We start from the raw sequence: 20,776 nt of genomic DNA on the forward strand, positions 1-20,776 counted from the left end.
GCAACAACACCATCTCCTTATTCTTATGCTAGTTTTATGATAGTTGGATATCGATGATGAATAGAGACATCTTTCTTTCTTTCTTTATCATTAATTCATCCTTTCTTTCTTTTCTTACTTCCTTTCTTTCTTAATATTTTTTCTTATCTTCCTTTTTCTTTTTCCTTCTTTTTTCTTTTCATTCTTTCTTTCTTTCTCTTTTCCTCCTTTCTTCCTTTTAATCATATGATAATATAAAATCTACCTGATTCTGAAGCTCTATATGATTTCTGTTACACTCCCACATCCAATATATAAACAACAGTCCTGCAAAATCAAACAGTTACTCATAATTCTTAAATCCTATTACTCTCTTGATTAACACATTTTCAAAACCATGACACCTACATGTACAGTAACTTCCTGGTGCTTCATCATAAACATTGCAATGGTTGAATTAAATTTATAAATTTATAAGAGACTGTAATCAGGTCCTGGGATATTCAGGGTAAGTTTTTTTTAAATTAATACAGTAAAGCTACGGACACACAGTGCAACATTGTTATAGTAATATTGACTTATCTAGGCCTGGTTGTACGAAGCCTGGATAGTGCTATCCAACGATAAATCTTATCCAGCAGATAAATGTATTGGAAAAACAGCATCGACTTACTCTATTCACTGGATAAGTATTTATCTGCTATCCAGGCTTCGTACGAGAGCTGGGCCCTGGAGCTCAAGTCCTTCCCTCTTACCTGTAGACATGCCCACAGATCATTTCCTTTTTTGTCACATTTATTACAAGATCCCTAAAAAGTACAGATCATAAAATGAGACAAACAAAATATAGATAGAATAACTGATATGAAACTTACTAATATCTGATTGGCTGGGGTGTGTGCTTTATTGTGCACACACTTGATCCTTATACTTTGTGGAATAAATATGCAGGGGTCAACCTGTAGAGCATGAGAGGGGACAATGCCTTGGTTCTGAATGCTCTACAACTACCTGCAGAACTTTTATCATACATCATATTTGCTTTTATTTTTAAAATGTGAGTATTTTTTGCCAATGCAGCTCTCTGACCACTAACAGAGACATGCTAGCCAACCAATCAGATGTCAAGTTATATCTAAACATTTTACATTTTCAACAAATATATTACTTACAGTATATTAATTTCATTTAAACATAAATCCTAACTTTGCTTAATTTTAATGATAAAGCTAAATAAATGTTTTACATGCATTGTTTAGTTAAAAAAAGTATATATTTTAGAAATTCACAGTACAGTTTAATATTGATCTTAAAACGTGTATTGGATTGACTCAAGATCACAAAACAACTTGTCTAGGCTTAACGATATAATTTAGCTTATAATTTCTAACAACTGTAGGGTTGTTTATGGATCTATTATTACATTTACAATAATTATAGAATACCATAAGCTTAATTAATTCTAGAGACAGGATAATTCTTACGCTTTTTCTTAACAGGGGAATTATTACCAACAGGGAATTATTAACTGACCTGTGTTCTCATCATCTTCAAGTCTGCTGGATTAATCTTTTTCATAAAAACTTGATGAGGACAAGACATATCAGCTTCCTGCTTTGATTCAACCAAAAAAAAATCCAACAAAAAGAAAGATCCCCCAAGTGGAGGGAGAATGGATCTATCTGTACGAGGCCCACGGTCAAACTATCCACTATAGCACCTGTTAAAGAAATCTGACCCCTCAAATGAAATTCAAGTTGTGAGGTTTTGACGTCGTATCGTTCAATGGCGATCTTCTTCCTCGATCTTCCGTTCATTCATTTTGGTTTTTAAGCTCAGTATTCCATACAAAATCCTCTATAACCCCCTTAAGGGCTTATCATTCCATCACATTTAATGTCTGGTAGGCTTGAGCTTCCAAGGTCTTAAAAACAATTATTTTTTATGGTGTAATTTTGGTGATCGTTTTTAACAAAGATTTTCAAAATGGCGGTGTGTATGAAAGCGTGAGCCCGCGATCACTCTTGTGATGGTAAAAACTTTGCACCGACGGGGGCTATATGGGGACGTTTTGACTCGTTCTGGTCACGTAAACATAACTTATTTTCATATATTTTATGTAGAATTCTCGAAATATTTCTGAATTGAGAATTTTGCATTTTTCACGCAACATCATGGCGTTCATAATTCTTGTCTCTATAATTTAAAGTTCATGTTAATTTTTTTCCAGTTTACAAAATGTATAATAAAGCAATTATTGAATTCGGTTATCGCACAATATCGTAAATTATCAAGACCGAGGCCTCTTTTAGCCTCTCTTTTAGATACTTTTAGATACTTCGTTTGTCACGTGGGACTTATTTTGTTGTTTGTGTGGGATCCCTGTGGTTTTAATTAAACAGAATACTTTGTTAAAGGCCAGGTTTCTAAGTTAAATTCAAGATGGAAGACAAATCCAGATGTTTCTTCGCTAGAATATCTGCAAGTTTGGTTAATATTTTGACATTTTAAAGCTTTAAATGGCAAAACAAATCACCAGAAAGAAATCTGTGTTCACTTCCGGTTAAGGTAAGCTCGCTAGATATGGATATAGATTTGATGGCCACACAGAAAGACTGGATAAAGTTTTTGATGTATGCCGGGCGGAGTCAAAATTTACAAAATGGGTAGAGAAGTCAGTAGAAAAGAACTGAATCCTCATGCATTGATCCAAAACAGAAGAGCTACAATAGATTGTATCAAAAATTCAAGTTTCTAACTTCGCCGAAGGTAAAAAACGCCGAACAGAGGAAGCGGCTCGAAAAATGGCAATGCAATAAAGCAATGTATACGCATGCCGATAGATTGTTTGGGTAGAAAGAAACCAAGAGTGGCTACTAAACCTAGTATTAGAGCATGTTACGTCATAGCCGCCATGCTGGTTAACTATACAAAGCATTCCTGATTGAACTTCTCTTGTTAGATCAACCAAGATGGCGGCTGTTTCATTGTTATGTATATCTCAAGGCATTTTTCAAGTGGGTACTTGTGGTTTCACAATGGCCGCCCAGTCCGATCAAAACAATCCATACATGCTTTGCGATCGCATTTCAGGCCCAGTCCTCAACTCGGAAATACGAGGCGAATCTAAAAACTCTCCTTATTTCATTACTACAACGAAGTTAGCAGGTTTCATGAAGAAAGAGCAAGTTTAGTCATTATATTGACTTTAGAATTATTCGTTGGGAATGACATATCTGTTTAATTTGCATATCCAGCTTTACTCTATATGTTAGCGTCGAAGTTGGAGTAGAGAAAGCTCACTCCATATATGGTATGATCGATTCCATATTTGGATTGTGGCGGAAAAGCGGCAAACAAAAAGGCCGTCGTTTTAAAACTGCGAATTCGACATAAACATTTTTGAAGAAAAAAATAAAATAAAAAAAGACAAGTAAAAAAAGAAAAACTTTGGAAAATCGAGGAAGTTTTGGAGGAAAGAGAAAAAGAGGTTCTCGTCAAATGGCTGCAAAGCTCTTCCCTATTCCTTTTTCTTAAAGATCGACACCGGATCGAAATACGACACTCAATGTTTGATCGTACGTATTCTGGTTGGACGTTCTTCGGCAATCTGACCCCGATGTTTTCACCTTCCGTTGTCACCCCTTTTTTTCAAAGTCCAACTTTGCGAAAAGATCTCCCGGAAGATAAAATAGACATTCATGTTCGTAAATCTTTTTGGTACAGCAAGCCGATATAACCACGCATCTGAAGATGAGACTGAAGTCTTTGGCTTAACAGATTTTCAATAATAAAATACGATTCAAATACAGCTCAACGAAAAGGAAGCAGTTCACATGCATATCACTGAGTTTTCAGTGAAGAATAAAAACCATTTACTTGCTACATATCACATCCACTATTCAGTGTTCAATTCAGTGAAAAAAATGGGTTGCAAGAAAAAAATTCTTAACAGAAATAACTGAAGAACAGTACAATTCAAGGGATTGTTCAATCAAGTGCAGTTCAGCTGTATTTGTTTATTTTCATGATATCCAAGCAGTCGTGTTTCCAATATTGTTCCTTGTTTACACAGTTGCTTTATGGAATAATCTCATAGCATATTCATTTCAATTCGGCTCTGATGTTGTTTGTAAACAATGGCCTAATTTCTATTTCCGTCCTGGACTTTTTGTATTATTCTACCTAACTTAATGATTAAAAGTTTTGCTGAGTTCAGTTTAAAAACTAAACGAACTTCTTTGATTACAGTATAACTTCTCCATTCAACCAATGGATCTCTTGACAGCATTATGTATGACAACCGAATTACTAAGTTACAAAAAATATATAAACAATTAAATAAAATAGAAAATAAGAAATTAATAAAAAATGGTTCGCTTGTTGGATTCAAAACTCAGCTGTTATACGAGTTAATTCCTGTTTGAGGTAAAGTGAAGATAAATATCAAAATGCTTAGTGGATCTAAGATTTTAATAAAAGAAAGGTAAATAAAGAATTTGCCTATGGACTTTAAAATTCTTCAATCTTTATTTTCACAGTGAAAAATTAAATTGAACCTGCTACATGTTGCATCGGTTCTTATTTCTCTTGTTGACTTTTCTTTTCATACATCAGTATTCTTTTTCTTCTTCTAATTATTTCTCTCTTAATCCAGAGCTAGAGCATTGTCACTTGAACGTTTATCCTACGAATTTAAGAGACGAATGTCCATGCAAGTTTCCTTGATTCTAACTCCATTTAAAATATCAACAAAGAATGACACTTTATGTCCGGAGCCTTTTTTATACCGAAATATTACCACCATTTAGGAATGAATGTTTATGCTTAATTTGAGTTTTATTGCGAGATTCGTAGAGTTCTTTTCATAGCAACTTTGAAAACCTCGGTTCTCCACATGTAAATACAAGGATTGACTGAACAACTTAGAAAAAGCAGAGTAAAAAGCCATTTTTTTCTGACTTCCATGATTTCTATCGGTAGAAAGTCATAGACTGTATCAGGAAAAAAGCAGGCCATTAGAGATAGGACAATAAGAGCCGATGTTATGTTCGCTCTGTTTGCTTTTTGAAGTCGTACGGTTTGATGGTTGTGACTGACTGATTGCATCTGTATATTAATTTGCCTACGTTGTTTCCTTGCGATAAAAAAAATCCTCGCATAACAGCATAGGAACGTTAGGATAATCATGATATGAGAATAAGGAGAGAACAGTTTTCCCGGTTTTGTAAACAAAAATACAGCAGCAACAATTGCTGAAACCCAAATTGCACATATCACCATCAGGACTTTGAACTTGGAGAACATGAACGTGTTTGTAAATGGGTGAGCTATGGCGATCATCCGATTCACTGCAATCGCTAGGAGATTTAGAGCCACGGCATGTAAGGCGATCAAGCTGATATAAGAAAAAGCGTTCTCAGTTTCTGCACTAAGTTTTCCATTCAGATAGGCTACATACATCGGCTGAGCGATGAAAACACACCGATAAGTCCGCAAAACACAGATTGGCTATAAGAAGGTCTAGCCCATTTTGGAGTTCCTCGTTTTTGTATATCACAATGCACACTAGAAGATTGACGGCTGATCCAAAAACAGCCAAGATAGAGTTGGTGATGCTAAGAGTTATTCCCAGTGGTGTGGTGGCTGTCATATTCAGTTGTTCTTATCTCTTTGCCAAACACCAAATATAAGTGTCCACTTAACAGAAGCAGCGAAATTAGAAAGGACTCAGAATCCACTAAGCTTCCGCTATGGTCTCATGTGCTACTTAAAGAGCTTCATTCAACTGGAAACTGTTAGACAACCTTCAGGCCAATTTATCGTCTCAAGCTGATTACCCGACCTTAAGTCCATCTATGGCTTAAGAATCGAAGAGTCTGAGCGTTAAGTACAATGTTCTTTGTATATGTGTAAGTTAGCTTGTATATACGGCATTTGTAATTGGACTAGTCATTAGTTGACAAAAAAAAGGTAACATTGTGGCAATATTTTCATTACATTTTTTTGACAACTAAACGAGAAATTCCAATCAAATGGATTAAATGAATAGCGTTATTTTTAGAAAAATTAAAGTCAAAAACAAGCTGAAGAAAAAATATAGAGTTAACAAGGAAAAATATCCATTTAAATTATTTTTCGTTTTACTTTCAGCCCAAAGTTATTTCAGCATTTATATTTTGGAATGATTATTGTTAATTATGAAATATCCAGCTGTTAGTTTATAAGACAAACCTTTGACGCCTTTGTGAATTTTTTAGATTAATTTCATTCAATTTCCATCGATCACTATAAAACATAACTCATTCAACTGAAACCCCCCTCAAAAAAATAAACGATTACTGCCTGGCCAAGGCGCTGCTAGGGAATTACAAATCACTCTGTTGAATACAGTTAAAATTCGAGTATTTTTCACTCTGCCAAGGAAAATAATATTCAATAAAATGTATGACTACAATATACATGGCAGAAAATGTGTAATATTGTTTTACAGTATTTGACTAGTTGGATCGTCGGTACTTTTAAACGGTACTTTTAAACAACACGGCCGGTACAAGTCAACGACTACATCAAATGTTGTCAAACTTTGTCAACTCACTCATCTTCTACATAGCTTGGATAAATAACAAATCCTCATTTTCTCTTTTGAGTAAAAATTCATTAAATGGGCCGGTGATGTGGCATTTCATTTAACTGTCGAAGACTTTGAAATGTTTTCAAGTGGTGCTAAATGCTGCTAGACTTACTTTAACCTTCCGCTTACGAAATAATATATAAAAAAGTTCTTGGGGGGAAAATGCTGAACTATTTAAAGTACTCTGCATATTGCTTTTGAATTATTAGGGCGGCTTCGCGGCTCCGTCGGCTTATAGAAAAAAGGTATATTTATGTTATGAGCAAACAGATTTTCTTTATTGTTTACTTGATTTAGCAGAAAGTTATCCTTGCCGGTTTGTAATCAAACTGTTTCCTTGTGATGAAAGGTTATTCCCACTAAGATATATTGCCTTAGATAATTTTTCCTATCAAGAAAACGCCGAATTTGATACCTGTTTTCTAATATGTTTTAAAGTTGAAATTACAACCTGTGTGTGATATGAGGTTCGGCAGGGTATGACAAATTAATTTTAAACCGTGAATTTAATTTGAGGAGAGAAAATACCAGAAAAGCTTTTAAAAAATGACTTTAAAAAAGAAATCGTAAACAGAAAAATATTGCATTAATCAAGATGTGTCTAAAGATGTGTCAAGAACGTTCATTAGCTGTCACCTGCTTTATTTCAACACTGAAATGGAAAAACAAAGATGGCGGAATGGGTTGATACAAAGCTATTGTTTTACGTTTGAGGTTGAATCGTACCATCACGTGATACTGACCGTGCACAAACCAAAGCAAGTATGGCTGAAAATACTCATTTCCTTATTATTTTCATGTATGAACATTTTGAAAGCGAAAACTTTTATATTATTCGATGACCAAAAACCATGCGGATAAATATTTCCGCGCAGATACAGTTAAGTTACTAGATGATATATAAGAAAAACAATTAATGACATAGGATTACTTAACAAAGAATAACTATAATAATCAACAAAAAATAACGAATTTTTAGGGGGGGAAAACTTCTATATTCCCGAATACTGTGAACAAATGGGGCAAATTTCCCTTCTCTGTGCACTGTCAACTTCATGATAACAATGGATAAAGTCGAACAAAAACCTAGAATAATAGGTTTCTCAAACACTCCGCTCCATTAACTATGCTTTAAATGATAAAAACTCAGCTATATAGAGAGTTGCAGTGAAAAGCAATGAATAAATTCAGAAGCAAGAAAATAAGACTAGGAATGATTATGGTTTCTTTATTTGGCTTCAACGAAGAGTCCGGCTTTTCATTTCTGTTGAGAGAAAAAGGGAAGAAAAGTTCTTTAATAATTTAACAGTAATGAGAAGAGGGTAAATTTTACACCGTGAAAAGATGAAAAAACTTTCTTACGTTTCGGACGCTAGTCCTTCTTCGGAGTAAAAGTAGGACTAGAGTCCGAAACGTCAGAAAGTTTTTTCATCTTTTCACGGTGTATAATTTATCCTTTTATTACTGTTTCATTAGAAACACCGACGCAGCTCACAGGTTTTTAGCTAGTTACCTCTTCTTTAATAATTTAGTTTAGTTAAACAGAGTACTCAAAAACCAGACGGGATTTTAAAAAGCCATGAACAATGCACTTGTTTTAAAGATTCTGTTTAAGATATTCCCAGAGAAAGGGTTAACAATGCATTCGAAAATTGATAGTTTGCAGCAGTGTTATGAGAGAGAAAATTAATGTTTTTACAGACTAAGCTAGACATCAGTTTTCTAATTACTATTTCTTATCGTATGAAAACAAGATAAAGAACGATCAATTAGTTATTGAAAATATCGATATAAGATTTCAGTAAGGCTGCCATCACGCACAAGTTTAGATAATGGTATGCTTTGAATTTACAAGTAAACCACTTAGCTCCTCCCATTAGCATGTACACCTATGGTTACACCCTAAACACTCTTTACCCCTTTGCTTAGTTATTTTAGCACTATTCTTTTAAATCTTATGACATATATATTCCTCGTAGACCTTTCTATACATTTACCATATATTCACATATTATCTTTAGTTTAAGTTATGTTTAGTTCTAAGATTTTCACTCGTATTACTCTTAAATAAGATATCACACTTAGGAATTTACTATTTCCATTAGCCAATCAAGACTCAGCGATAATATCATATTGATTGTAGAATGACACCTGTCATGAAGTTATTATAAATAGAGCTCATGTAATTAGTTTTAGTCAGAGTGAAGAGAAAGTAGAATAAAGATTCCGTAGCTCTACCGAGAGCGGTCCATCCCATAACAGCAGGACCCATTGAGCCATATTTTACTAAATATTTCGTCTCTGAATTAAAATTGAAAATCATCATATATATTGGACTACTTTTTTAGCCTTCTTCAGTAAAAGTTAAAATAACGAAACTTTTATAATATAGATAAAAGACTACGTAAACGTTATTAAACCAATCTATATATGTCTAGCTCCGGTTTAGTTATGTTTTTATTCAATGGTTGTGAACTCAAAAAATGTCATTGATTCGACCTGCTCTTATTATACGAATTCTGGTGTAAAAAAATAGTGCAATCAATGCAAATTCAGTCTATCCACTAGGAGAGAATTTTTCTGTAGAAAAGATAAAAATGCTTTGTATAGAAATACTATAATACGTGGCGATCGGAAATACGTATAGCTTGTTTCGCTCTCTTTTCATCGTCAAAATGGAGCGCTATGGTTGGATAATTAGGCGTATTCGTTGCCTTTGGGATTGGTGCAAGGAAAGTGAAAGCTACTTGAACACTATAAGTCGAGAGGTTGACCAAACTAAATGAGAATGTTTCAAAGAAAAAGCGAGACATGGGATGAGTGAGTTTTATTTGCCCAAAGTTAAAAAACGAATTGGGGAAAAAGACAGGCTATCATATGAAGCCATTAAAGAATGAAACAATATTTAAAGATCAATTTTTTTTACATCCGTTTTTACAGGACAGTTCTTGAAAATCACTTATAGTGAAGAAGCACCTGATAATGATGAATATCATTGCAAATAAAATAAAAATAGATAAATGTTAGGCATTTTTCTTTTCTTTTTTTCTTCTCTCTCTCTCTTTCTCTTTATTATTTTTTATTTCTAATTTTTTTCTATTTTCTTAATACAAAAGCTAAGTTAAATCTACTAAATGTTTAGAATGAAAAGATCTGAATAAATGGATATAATTTCCAGTGAAAACTAGTGTCACAATACCCACCTTCAGTGTAGCGGACATCTTCTTTCGTTCAGTGGGGACATCTAATTCGGTAATGGGTACACAACGCAAAACGCTCGTCGATTATATCAGCGATTTAATTCTCGATAATCTTGATGTTCTTCAGTTATTTCATTCACAATAGACAGATTTATAATTACGAGTTTCACTAGAAATAAAAAGTTACAAATTAAAAGCCTATATCTTACGGAAAATCAAATATAATCTTGACATACCATATGGTGTACGTATTACGATCGTCTTGCTGCCTGTCCCGGCTTACATCCCATAATTTCAACTTATGAATATTAATAACCTACGCTAATTAGGAAATCAAATAGTTGTCGTCTACATTACTGGCCCCAAATGAGGCATTTCTTATGGATCATTTCTTAAATCATTGTCCTGACGACAATAACAAATTAATTTGGTTTCATAGCACAATTATCAATTAACTCAACAATGTTCTTGTGTAATTCGCTAACAGTGCTTCCTTGATTCTTGAGGCTTTAATCAACTCCTTCCAGCAAGCACAATTTGTGAATGGGACGGACCAACTCTGTCTTAGACGTCTTGACTCTTGCGGAGCGTACAAGTCCCTCCCTTGCCTTGTAAACTTCTAGTACACATGCCAGAGGCCACTGGCCCCGTTTAACGGTCTCGTCCACCACCAAAACAACATCACCTTTCGCTAGGTTCCTTTGTGGGGAGATCCATTTCTGCCTCAATTGTAAAGTTGGTGGGTACTCTTTGAGCCAACGGCGCCAGAACAGATTGGCTAGATATTGACACTGTCTCCATCGACGTCTGCCATAGTTATCAGAAGCCGTGAATACACCTAGAGGCATACTCGCTCCTGGACGCAGTAACAGGATATGGTTAGGCGTTAAAGGGGAGTCGTCCTTGGGATCATCACTGCAAGTTGTCAACGGCCTACTGTTAAGAATGGCCTCCACTTGCGTCATTAAAGTCAACAGGACTTCGTCTGTAGTAACTTGCTCCCTCAACAGGGCCCTTAAAATGGACCTTACAGATCTTATGATTCTCTCCCATATTCCACCCATGCTGCTGGCTCCTGGGGGATTAAACTTCCAGACGATTTCTCTCTGTTTTAGGAAACTCTCGATCTTCTGAACATTCCATTCTTGTAAAGATTTGCGTAGCTCTCTCTCACCACCCTTATAGTTAGTACCATTGTCGCTTCTGATTTCGATGGGTCTTCCTCTGCGATTCATGAACCGCTGCAACGCATTGATGAAGGAATCTGCTTCCAAGCTATGAGCAACCTCTAGATGTACGGCTCGTGATGTTAAACAAGTGAAAATGCATCCGTACCGTTTCTCTGTGCTCCGACCTCTTTTCACTAAGAATGGACCAAAGAAGTCTGTTCCAACAAATGAAAATGGTGGTTCGTCAGGGGTGAGCCTGTCAACTGGCAAGTTTGTCATCTGTTGGGATATAGGCGGGGCCTTACGTCTTCGGCAGTCAAAGCATGTCGTCAGCACACGTCTAATTAGGGATCTTGCGCTTACTATCCAATATCGCTGTCTTACAAGGGCCAGTAGGTGTTCTCTTCCAGCGTGGCCGTACAGTTGGTGATAATGTCTAATAACAAGCTCGCAGACAGGGTGGTTTTTCGGTAGAATTGGTGGATGTTTGGCTGCATCAGAAATTGGGGCGTTCTCTAAGCGGCCTCCAACTAATAAAACTCCTCCTTTAAGCACGGGGGCTAGCTTGAAAATGCAACTTGCCTTTGGTAGGGGTTTCTCTCTTGTGGAAACCTTGACTTTCGACTTCTCAATCTGTTTGCTCAAGATATTCACTTCCCTTGTGAAGCCTTGGCCTTGTACATCCTTGATAATTGCAACTTCTGCTTCTCGAATCTCTTTCACAGTTATTCTTCCTCTTGTAGCAGGCTTAACTTCAATATCATGCTTTGAACTTCTTAACTTGTTTACGAAGTAGTTTCTGAATCTCAGCATCCAGGCAATGGCCACCTTTAAGCGATACCAATCAGAGTAATGCTCGTACATTCGTTGCAGGAAGTTCTTTGAGTCCCTTTGCTGTGCCATATAGACCTGTCTCTCTCTCTTCACTTCTGGGTCGTCACTTGGTACCTCAGATATCTTGAGAACTGGTGCTGGCCACGAATCTCGGCCTTTCCATAAAAACTCAGGGCCGCACAACCATCGCCTTCCTTCGTCTCCTGTAATTTTCTCCGCGGTCAAACCTCTGGACGCATCATCCGCAGGATTGTCTTTGGTATTCACATATCTCCACTGCTTGGGGGTAGAAAATTCGTGAATGATAGCAATCCGATGTGCCACGAAGATGTTGAATCGTCTTGAGAAGTTGTTGATGTATTGAAGCACTGTTGTAGAGTCAGTCCAGAACGTCGACTCAGTCAGCGGCAGATCTAGCTCGGCTGTTAACATCTTATCAATTTTGACTGCTACAACGGCCGCCGATAGTTCTAAGCGAGGAATGGTCACTGGTTTTACAGGAGCGAGCCTTGACTTCCCGTTCAGGAACGAACAATGTACTTCCCCATTAATGTCAACCATCCGCAGGTACGATACGGTGCCATAAGCTGACTGGGAAGCATCTGCGAAATGGTGCAATTCATAGGTGACGATGTCTCCAAGGTCAGGTGACTTCAAGCATCTCGGTAGCTTCATATTTGACAGTCTTGGTAGGTCTTCTAGCCATCTCTTCCACTCAACGAGGTTATGTTCAGGGATTGGGTCATCCCATTTTAGTTGCTGTCTACAAAGTTCTTGCAAGATTAGCTTGGCTAACAGGACGAATGGAGCAGCGATACCCAATGGATCATAGCCAGAACTCGTTATGGATAACATCCCACGTCTTGTAAGAGACCTTTCCTTTACCTGTGTCTTAAATCCGATGCAATCTTTCTCGACATTCCATTCAACTCCTAAGGCTCTTTCCGTCGGAAATCGTTCAAAGTCTAGTTCCTTTACAGCCTTAGCTCTTTCAGATTCAGGTATCGACTTGAGGACTTCTTTACTATTGCTCATCCACTTTGTGAGACGAAATCCTCCTCGTCGTAGCAGTTCAGTCACTTCAGATGCAGTTCGTATAGCGCCTTCAACAGTACTTGTCGACTTCAGCATATCATCCACATAGAAGTTCCTATGCACGATGTTCACAATCTCATCATTAAATTCGGTTTGATTGTCGTCAGCTGTTTTTCTGAGTGCAAAATTCGCACAACTTGGCGAAGACGTTGCACCGAAAATGTGGACTAGCATTTGAAAATTTGCTGGCTGTTGACTAAGATCTCCATCAGGCCACCAAAGGAATCTAAGCATGTCACAGTCCTTGGGCTCAACCTTGACTTGCAAAAACATAGCTTCGATATCTGCTGCTAGTGCTATGGGCTCTTCGCGAAATCTAGTAAGGACGCCTACGAGATTGTTCGTTTGATCAGGTCCTTGCAATAGTTGGTCATTTAATGACATGCCTTTCCATTTGGCGGCGCAGTCGAATACCACGCGTAGCTTCTTGGGGGTAATCACAGCATGGTGGGGTAGGTACCACACTCTCTTCTGGTCAAAATTCTCGTTGGGAAGGCGACGGGCATAGCCCTTAGTCAGATGGTCATCTATAACTTCTTTGTATTTCTCATAAAGTCCAGGATCGTTCAGGAATCTTTGTTTTAATGTTGCAAGTCTAAACTCAGCCATCGGTCGATTGTTCAATGTACAATAACTGCTGTTTCTCCACGGCAGGGCCATTTGGTAGTGACCCTCAGATAAAACCGTGCTTTCCTGCATGATAGACAACGCTCTTTTATCTTCTGCTGACATGCATTCTTCGGAACTTAGTACTGCATCTCCGAAATCGGTCCTCCAGAATCTTTCAACTTGAGCCTTAAGCTCATCACCGTGGGAAGATATGTAGTGTGCGTTCAAGCTTTGTTGATGCGTAGACTCAGTCATCGGTCCTACGATGGTCCATCCAAGGAGTGTCTTGACCGCATACGGTTCCTTCCGTTGTCCTCGTTTCTCTTCTAACGCCCAAAAGGCTTCAGGCGTATCATTGCCGATGAGTAAAGTAACTTCATCAGTGTCTATTTCAGGTATTTGTATTTCTGCTAGATGTGGCCACCTACGAATGTCTTCATCTCTGGGTGCACCTTCTGTAGTGATGTGCAATTTTTTGACTGTCCATACGGTCGGTATCTCGACGACATTGTCTGAGTCAAGAGCTGTAACTTCCAAACTCGCGGTTAATCCCTTTCGCTGAACGTTTGCCTTTTCGATAGTTGTCAACGAGAATGTTCGTTCGGCGCCTTCGATTCCCAGCTGTTCTATTAGGCGTTTCTCGCACAATGTCGTGTCGGATCCCTGGTCCAAAAGAGCGTAGGTGACAACATATCTCTGACCTTTCTTTCCACGAACCTTTACGGGCACGATTGGAAGACATACTCTTTTCTCCTTGGCAAGAACATCGACGCTGTTTACGCTATCAGCCTTGACGACATTATAATTTTTAGCACTGTTCGTATTGTTACTTGAATCCTGGCTCGGCTGTTGATTAAGGTTAGAGCTGTTCGGTGGATGCAGCAACGTGTGGTGTTTTCCCTCACAGGAATCCACTTCACACTGTTTTTTCTGATAGCAATTCTTTGCTCTATGTCCTCGCTTAAGGCAGTTGTCACATAACCCTTTGTCTCGAACAAACTTCATTCTTTCACCTTGCGTCTTCTTCTTAAATTCATCGCAGCTTGTGAGAAGATGTGCTTGGGCACAAAGACCACACTTTACCTGGTCGTTTAAAGTATATGCGGCCCTCGAAGCTAATTGTGAATCCTTTGTTGTTGCCGTCACTTTCGGCGTTTCTGCTTGGTGTGTCGCTAGGGTGGTAGCTCTTGGCGGCCTTGGCGTGTTCTGAAACGGTTTACTTCGGGGTCGCATTCTGTCCCTGGACGTGTCCTTTGAGTCCATAATCTGTCCGAAAACAGGATCATTTGCGGCCTTTGCTCTCTCAGACAAAAATTCGGACATATGGTCTATGCTGGGTTTTCCTCCTCCGCTTCGTATCACTCTAGCCTTCTCGAGCCACCTAGCCTTTAGGTGGACAGGGAAACGTTCTGCTATTTTCTTCAAGTTGTCAGCATTGTTCAAGTCGTCATAATATCCAACGGCACGTAGAGTTAATTCACAGTCCTTTAACTTATCGGCGAAAACTTGCAGGCCTTCTCTATCATACGCCCTCAGCGGGGGTCCCTCAGTTACAAGATCAATGTAGGCCGTGGCTATGACATAAGGTTCGCCGAATCTTTCAAGCAATAACGTTCGTGCTGTGAGGTAGCCGTCGGTAGAGTCCAATACTACACAGTTCTTGATCACTTCTTTCGCCTTGCCCGTACAATATTGCAGTAAATAATTCAATCGTTCTCCGTTATCCTCAGTCTTTGCTTCAATGTTCTGTTCGTAGTTGCGAATAAACCTCCAGTAGTGTAATGGGTTTCCATCAAAGGTTAATAGCTCTGGTTTAGGAAGCATTAAAGCGTTGGTCATGGCGCTGGTGATCCTTTCTTGCTGCTTTATCAGTTGACTGAGGACCTTCTCATGGACTGCTGGCTTAGGTGGTTCATCGTTATTGGCAGTGTCGCTTAGACGGTTATCATAATCAGCGACGTAGAACTCGGGTGTGTTCAGGTCCAGCCATGCCTGTGGTGTCGGTGCATGTGCAGCATGAACAAACTTCGGTTTGGGCTTCCTGTGTACTACATCAGGCCATTCTGTCGTCGTAAACGGGTTACTTGAGCTTCCCCTTGTCGGTGTTGCTAACGAACTGCCAGGCGTCTGGGCCATCGGGGCTGCGAATGGGTTAGTGGAGATCGGTGTTATCGGAGTTGCAAACGGGTTCACAGGGAGGCGCTGTCTAAAGTCTGCAACTCTAGTCGATTCCTTTGGGGCACTTCTTGGTGTGGAGCCAAAGGGGTTTGAACCAGGTAACACGTCGTCGTCGTCGTCGTAAAAATTGTATAGCTCAACTCGTTCGGCCCTTTCATAGATTTTTAGTTCAGTGTTTCTTTGTTCCATTTCGTGTTGAGCTTTTAGTAATGTGTGTCGACGTTTTATTTTATTGACTTGAATTGCCTCCTCTAACCGCAATTTCATCGTCATCTCTTCAATTCTTTCTTGCAATTCTTGCTCTTCCTTCAACTGTCTAATCTTAAGCTCGGCAACAGCTTGATCTGCCCTCGCTTTCAACTTTAACTTCGTTGCTGTACTTGATTGGGAACTTTCGTTAGAGCCTGCTTGGCTACTAGAATCGCAGGGTTCGACAAGAGGCAGATCAAAGTCAATGAACGGTCTTTTGTTCCGGTGGGTCCACGCATCAATTTCTCCCTCAATGTCTTTTTTAGCTTCTAGCTCTCTACTGTAAATGCCTTCAGCTTCTTCAATATCCAACTGTTCCTTCAAGCATTCTAAGTGCTGTTGACAACACCGTTCGAAGTTATCAAATGTGTTCAATATTTTCTGCCTTATCCTCAGAACGGTATCAATATCATTGAAATTCTCTGATTTCATCACTTCTTTTATATTTCGATAATTCTTTGTCAATTGGCCAATATATCCCGATCTTGAGCGTCTTAGAGCTTCAGCTCTCTCTTCTCTCACTCCGTCACAACTTTCACGATCAGCGGGCTTCTTGCGTCTTGCCGGCGGGCTTCCTGTGTCATCATCCATCGCTGCACATGGAAATTCGAGGAATTCACAAGCCGTACGATTCTTGTAAACACTCTTCGGAGATGAAATAAACGCTGGATAACTGCAGAATCAAGCTTAATAAATGTCCATCAGTCGGTGAATGACATATGTGAACAATAATGTAGCGGACATCTTCTTTCGTTCAGTGGGGACATCTAATTCGGTAATGGGTACACAACGCAAAACGCTCGTCGATTATATCAGCGATTTAATTCTCGATAATCTTGATGTTCTTCAGTTATTTCATTCACAATAGACAGATTTATAATTACGAGTTTCACTAGAAATAAAAAGTTACAAATTAAAAGCCTATATCTTACGGAAAATCAAATATAATCTTGACATACCATATGGTGTACGTATTACGATCGTCTTGCTGCCTGTCCCGGCTTACATCCCATAATTTCAACTTATGAATATTAATAACCTACGCTAATTAGGAAATCAAATAGTTGTCGTCTACATTCAGCTCAAGTTGATTTGCAGAGTTTGCAGGTTTTGGGGCAGATTCGTTTAATCCTTGGATTGAATTTGCATTGGAAAGAAAACAGCTTGCAGTTTTCATTGTTATCTTGACACGCTGAAAAACACAAGAATAACTTGAATAAGTGTTTTATTTGTAGTTCCGAATCCCCTTAGTTGCCGTTGCTATGTCCCACTCAAGCTCATCAAATTAGTTAGAACATCTCAGAGTTCAAGACTCAAGAAAATTGATTATAAATTGTTTTTGTTGTTTTTTGGTCCTGTGAAAATAAAATAAAATAGCCTCGCTATGTACTCTTTGAAACAGGTACTATGTAGTAGTTTGTGGGACAAGGATTTAAATCTACTGTGAAAACTAGTTGTACTGAAAATGTGATATGCGAAAAGGTATTATCAATGGATAATGATTATGGAAACTTAGGCTTGCAACCTAAATTATTAAGAATTGGTTAGCAATCATGACTTATATTAATTAATTTTTCAATACTTCAATACTTGGAACAAGAATCAGAATCAGCTCAAGTAAAAAGTGACATTTTTGGTGTCGTGTGTTAAAATTTCAATTAAATTTGATTCAACTCAAATGTAAATATTTGCTAAACAAAGGCCATATCATGAGAAACCAGTCACTCTTAAGTTATCGAAAACAAGAAAAAAGGCAAACTTCAATGCTGATTGCCAACGATCATTAATTTGTTAGCTGAAGAAAGTTGTTGAAAAATATTCAGTGAAGACACTCCAACCGTTAACAATTAATGTGTAGCATACACATATAAATTAACGTGTTGTTTACAGGTTAACTTTACCTATCAGTTTCCTGCACTTTCTACTGTTTCAAACCCTCTTACTTACTGCTGTAAATCCTTCGTTGTCAAAAATATATTTTACTGGTATCATTCATTCTTGGCCCGTTATAAAAGAAAGTAAATAAATGTTGACAGTTGGTAAATATTACTTACTATTTCCACCGTTGCCACCATTGCCGCCACTACCACTTCCGCCTTCACCTAAAATAGATTATTTAGACTGATTCCATAATTCGGTGTTTTCGCTCTTCTGTCGATTCTGGATATTGCTCACACACGCTAGATGAGCGATCACAACCCACTGAAGGAGCGAAAACTACGACTTATGGAATCAGTCTATAAATTATTAAGAAGATTTGTTAAAACACAAAGCTGAAGTACTGAACATGGAATAAATATGAGCCGGAAGTTGAAAGAAAATGGGAGGAAAACGATGAAGTGAAAGGGATAGGAATAGAAAAGGATATAGATGAAGGAGAAAAATAGAAAAGGATATAGATGGAGGAAAAAAATAGAAAAGGATATAGATGAAGGAGAAAAATAGAAAAGGATATAGATGAAGTAGAAAAATAGAAAAGGATATAGATGAAGGAGAAAAATAGAAAAGGATATAGATGAAGGAGAAAAATAGAAAAGGATATAAATGAAGGAGAAAAATAGAAAAGGATATAGATGAAGGAGAAAAATAGAAAAGGATATAGATGAAGTACAAAGAAAATTATACTCAATTCACGAACACTCTTAAATAACGAATAATTAATAAACAAATAACATTTTAAATATAAAATTACGAAAGAAATAAAAAAAACACTAATTTTTCGATCGTTTATTTTTTGAGACAGAACGTCGTTCTTTTCTCGAAATTTTCTTAAATTTGCATTTCTCTTATTATTGACCGTCCTTATTTTACGAGGGTAGCACTTAATAGCCAGTGGCTAACAAACCTGTGGCCCTCATTCCGTGATAGAATTGGAATTTAGGAGTTGATTTTTGCGAAGGGAGGAAAACTGGAGACCCGGAGAAAACTGAAGCCCTCGATGCAGAAGCATTGACTTTAGTTGGCAATAGAGCGTTTTCACTCACGTGAGCCATATTGGTGTAGCAAACAATAGAAACTTTCTGCGCTGTACTGATAGTTCTCAATCATTCCCAAGAAAATAAAATAACAAAAGACACGGCGGCCATGTTGGATGATATAACAACAGAGACTAATGACGAATCCATCATGGCGGCTGTGAAAACCATCAATTTGCATAAATATAGAATTCAATTCCCGGAAAATAGAAACTGTATCGCTTTGGTACATCAACGTGGCCGCTGTGACGTCACCTGAAACGCTCTATACAATTGAAACACTCACCTGCTATTTTGTTATTGATCCAATCCACGAAATTACTTATACGGGCATAGACTGAGTATGTATTGACAGGGCATTGGACGTCAGTCACCCAGGATGCTGCCCCACGTAGCACCCATCTTCCATTTTCTTCACAGGACAGTGGTCCTCCACTGTCTCCCATGCAAACACTACTGCCTTTTCCTCCTGCACACACCATGGTTTTGTCCGTCACCGACCCGCCATTGACTTTCCTGCACGTTTGGTAATCAGCTATTGGGGCGTTGGTTTGTTTGAGGAGTTTAGATCCAGCAGGGTGACTGCCAGAGAAACGGCCCCAACCTGTAAATTGAATTATTGTTTAACGAGAGTATATGTTATTATTTTGTACGGTGTATGGGTCTAGTTAACTAGTACAAAGTGAGCTAGTAGAGTGAAAGCATTTAACCCTTGAAATGAAAAATACTACCCATTGTTAACATGTAACAGAGTGATTTTCTTTGACCCGTGTGAAAAAAAAGTACGCATTACAGTTATAGGTAGACTCTGAACCCATTGTTTTCTTTTGTCTTTTATTAACTAATATACGTACTGACTAAATAGTTATTTTTCTTTCGCGAAATAAATAAAATCACTCTAGTCAGATAGAAACAAAAGACTAAGACAAATGAAATCAGGATCTACTAATGTTTATTAGTCTAATATCTATTTCACGGGTTAAGTAAATGAGACGTACTCAGTGCTTATCCAAAGATATGAATATCGAGCTGAGCTCTAAATAGTTTTCCATTCCATTTCTTTGTTCCCCTTTACTTCAATTATGTCTTGTCTTACTGATTAGAAACGAAAATGACATTAAAAAAATAAAACTATTGGCTCCCGGCAAGAGGAAGCAAACAGTCAGCTTACCTGTCATGAAGCAATTTTTTCCATTTGGAATTCTATCACCTTGCTTTGGCAGACAAATTGTTCCCACTTTGTCATCCAATGTCGCTTTCACAGCAAGCCTTAAAAGAGCCACATCATTCTGTACATGAGAGTAGTCTTCGTGAAGGATAATCTTGGAAATTCGGTAGATTTTTCCACTTGTTTCTCGGTGATGAGCTCCTGAAATGATTATAGATAAATTAATACCGCGGTTTTGGTGACTGTATCTGAATAGACCATTCAATTTATTCTTTAACTGCGTCGTCGCGACCATGTTGGTGACAATTTAACAAACGATTTCTCATCAGCATCCATTATTAATCGCACCAAGATGGCCGCCATGTTTTTATCTTTTGTATCTCTTGGGAATGCTTGCGACCCAGAAATATATAATGGCCACATTTTAAGTACCAATGATGCCAGAATGTTCTTTCTTATTCAAATGCTCATCGCCTTATGAAAATCGTATAAGATATATATAGTTGGTGCTAATTAACTGAAAAAAATGAAAGTAGCAAGAATTTTGTTACGTAGTTGTAGTAAACGACTTTTATTAGCGGCAGAGTTAGCCGTGCCCTGACTTACATCAACCCAGTAATCGTTTTAGAGTATAGATAACACTTGAAGATTTGATAAAATTAAAAGACTATTTGATTATTGGATTA

General features: G+C 37.8%; 2 protein-coding genes, 1 long non-coding RNA gene and 1 pseudogene across 3 annotated transcripts; all 4 read right to left on the reverse strand.

The window, feature by feature from the left end:
• Nucleotides 1–279: 279 nt before the first annotated feature.
• On the reverse strand, nt 280–1,973 carry LOC148904635 (uncharacterized). Its single transcript, XR_016118911.1, has 3 exons — nt 1,513–1,973; nt 735–788; nt 280–306 (listed from the first exon to the last, which is right to left on the reverse strand). It is a non-coding gene; the product is annotated as an uncharacterized LOC148904635 (long non-coding RNA).
• A 2,535-nt stretch (nt 1,974–4,508) lies between these two features.
• Nucleotides 4,509–5,886, reverse strand: LOC148904636 (G protein-coupled receptor 83-like; annotated as a pseudogene).
• Nucleotides 5,887–7,825: 1,939 nt separating this feature from the next.
• Nucleotides 7,826–16,612, reverse strand: LOC148904637 (uncharacterized). Its single transcript, XM_089024642.1, has 2 exons — nt 9,817–16,612; nt 7,826–7,877 (listed from the first exon to the last, which is right to left on the reverse strand). The coding sequence occupies exon 1, from the start codon at nt 16,536–16,538 to the stop codon at nt 10,323–10,325; it is 6,216 nt and encodes a 2,071-aa protein (XP_088880768.1). The 5' UTR covers nt 16,539–16,612; the 3' UTR covers nt 7,826–7,877; nt 9,817–10,322.
• Nucleotides 16,613–16,749: 137 nt separating this feature from the next.
• Nucleotides 16,750–20,385, reverse strand: LOC148904638 (chymotrypsinogen B-like). Its single transcript, XM_089024453.1, has 4 exons — nt 20,094–20,385; nt 19,209–19,526; nt 18,002–18,049; nt 16,750–17,139 (listed from the first exon to the last, which is right to left on the reverse strand). The coding sequence occupies exons 1-4, from the start codon at nt 20,383–20,385 to the stop codon at nt 17,030–17,032; spliced, it is 768 nt and encodes a 255-aa protein (XP_088880579.1). The 3' UTR covers nt 16,750–17,029.
• Nucleotides 20,386–20,776: the final 391 nt, after the last annotated feature.

The sequence above is a fragment of the Actinia tenebrosa genome, unplaced genomic scaffold, assembly GCF_029948245.1.
Source record: "Actinia tenebrosa isolate PJP-AT-01 unplaced genomic scaffold, QUT_ActTen_1.0 PGA_scaffold9__36_contigs__length_13948895, whole genome shotgun sequence".
Lineage (NCBI taxonomy): Eukaryota > Metazoa > Cnidaria > Anthozoa > Actiniaria > Actiniidae > Actinia > Actinia tenebrosa.

What these genes read in the sequence shown, in the direction of transcription:
- LOC148904637 (XM_089024642.1), bottom strand. Translation starts at nt 16,538, where the DNA reads ATGGATGATGACACAGGAAGCCCGCCGGCAAGACGCAAGAAGCCCGCT.
- LOC148904638 (XM_089024453.1), bottom strand. Translation starts at nt 20,385, where the DNA reads ATGGTCGCGACGACGCAGTTAAAGAATAAATTGAATGGTCTATTCAGA. An exon ending in AAAAAATTGCTTCATGACAG is followed by an intron (nt 19,527 to 20,093) that starts GTAAGCTGACTG and finishes TTCAATTTACAG; the next exon opens with GTTGGGGCCGTTTCTCTGGC. An exon ending in GATCAATAACAAAATAGCAG is followed by an intron (nt 18,050 to 19,208) that starts GTGAGTGTTTCA and finishes AATCTATTTTAG; the next exon opens with GTGAAGGCGGAAGTGGTAGT.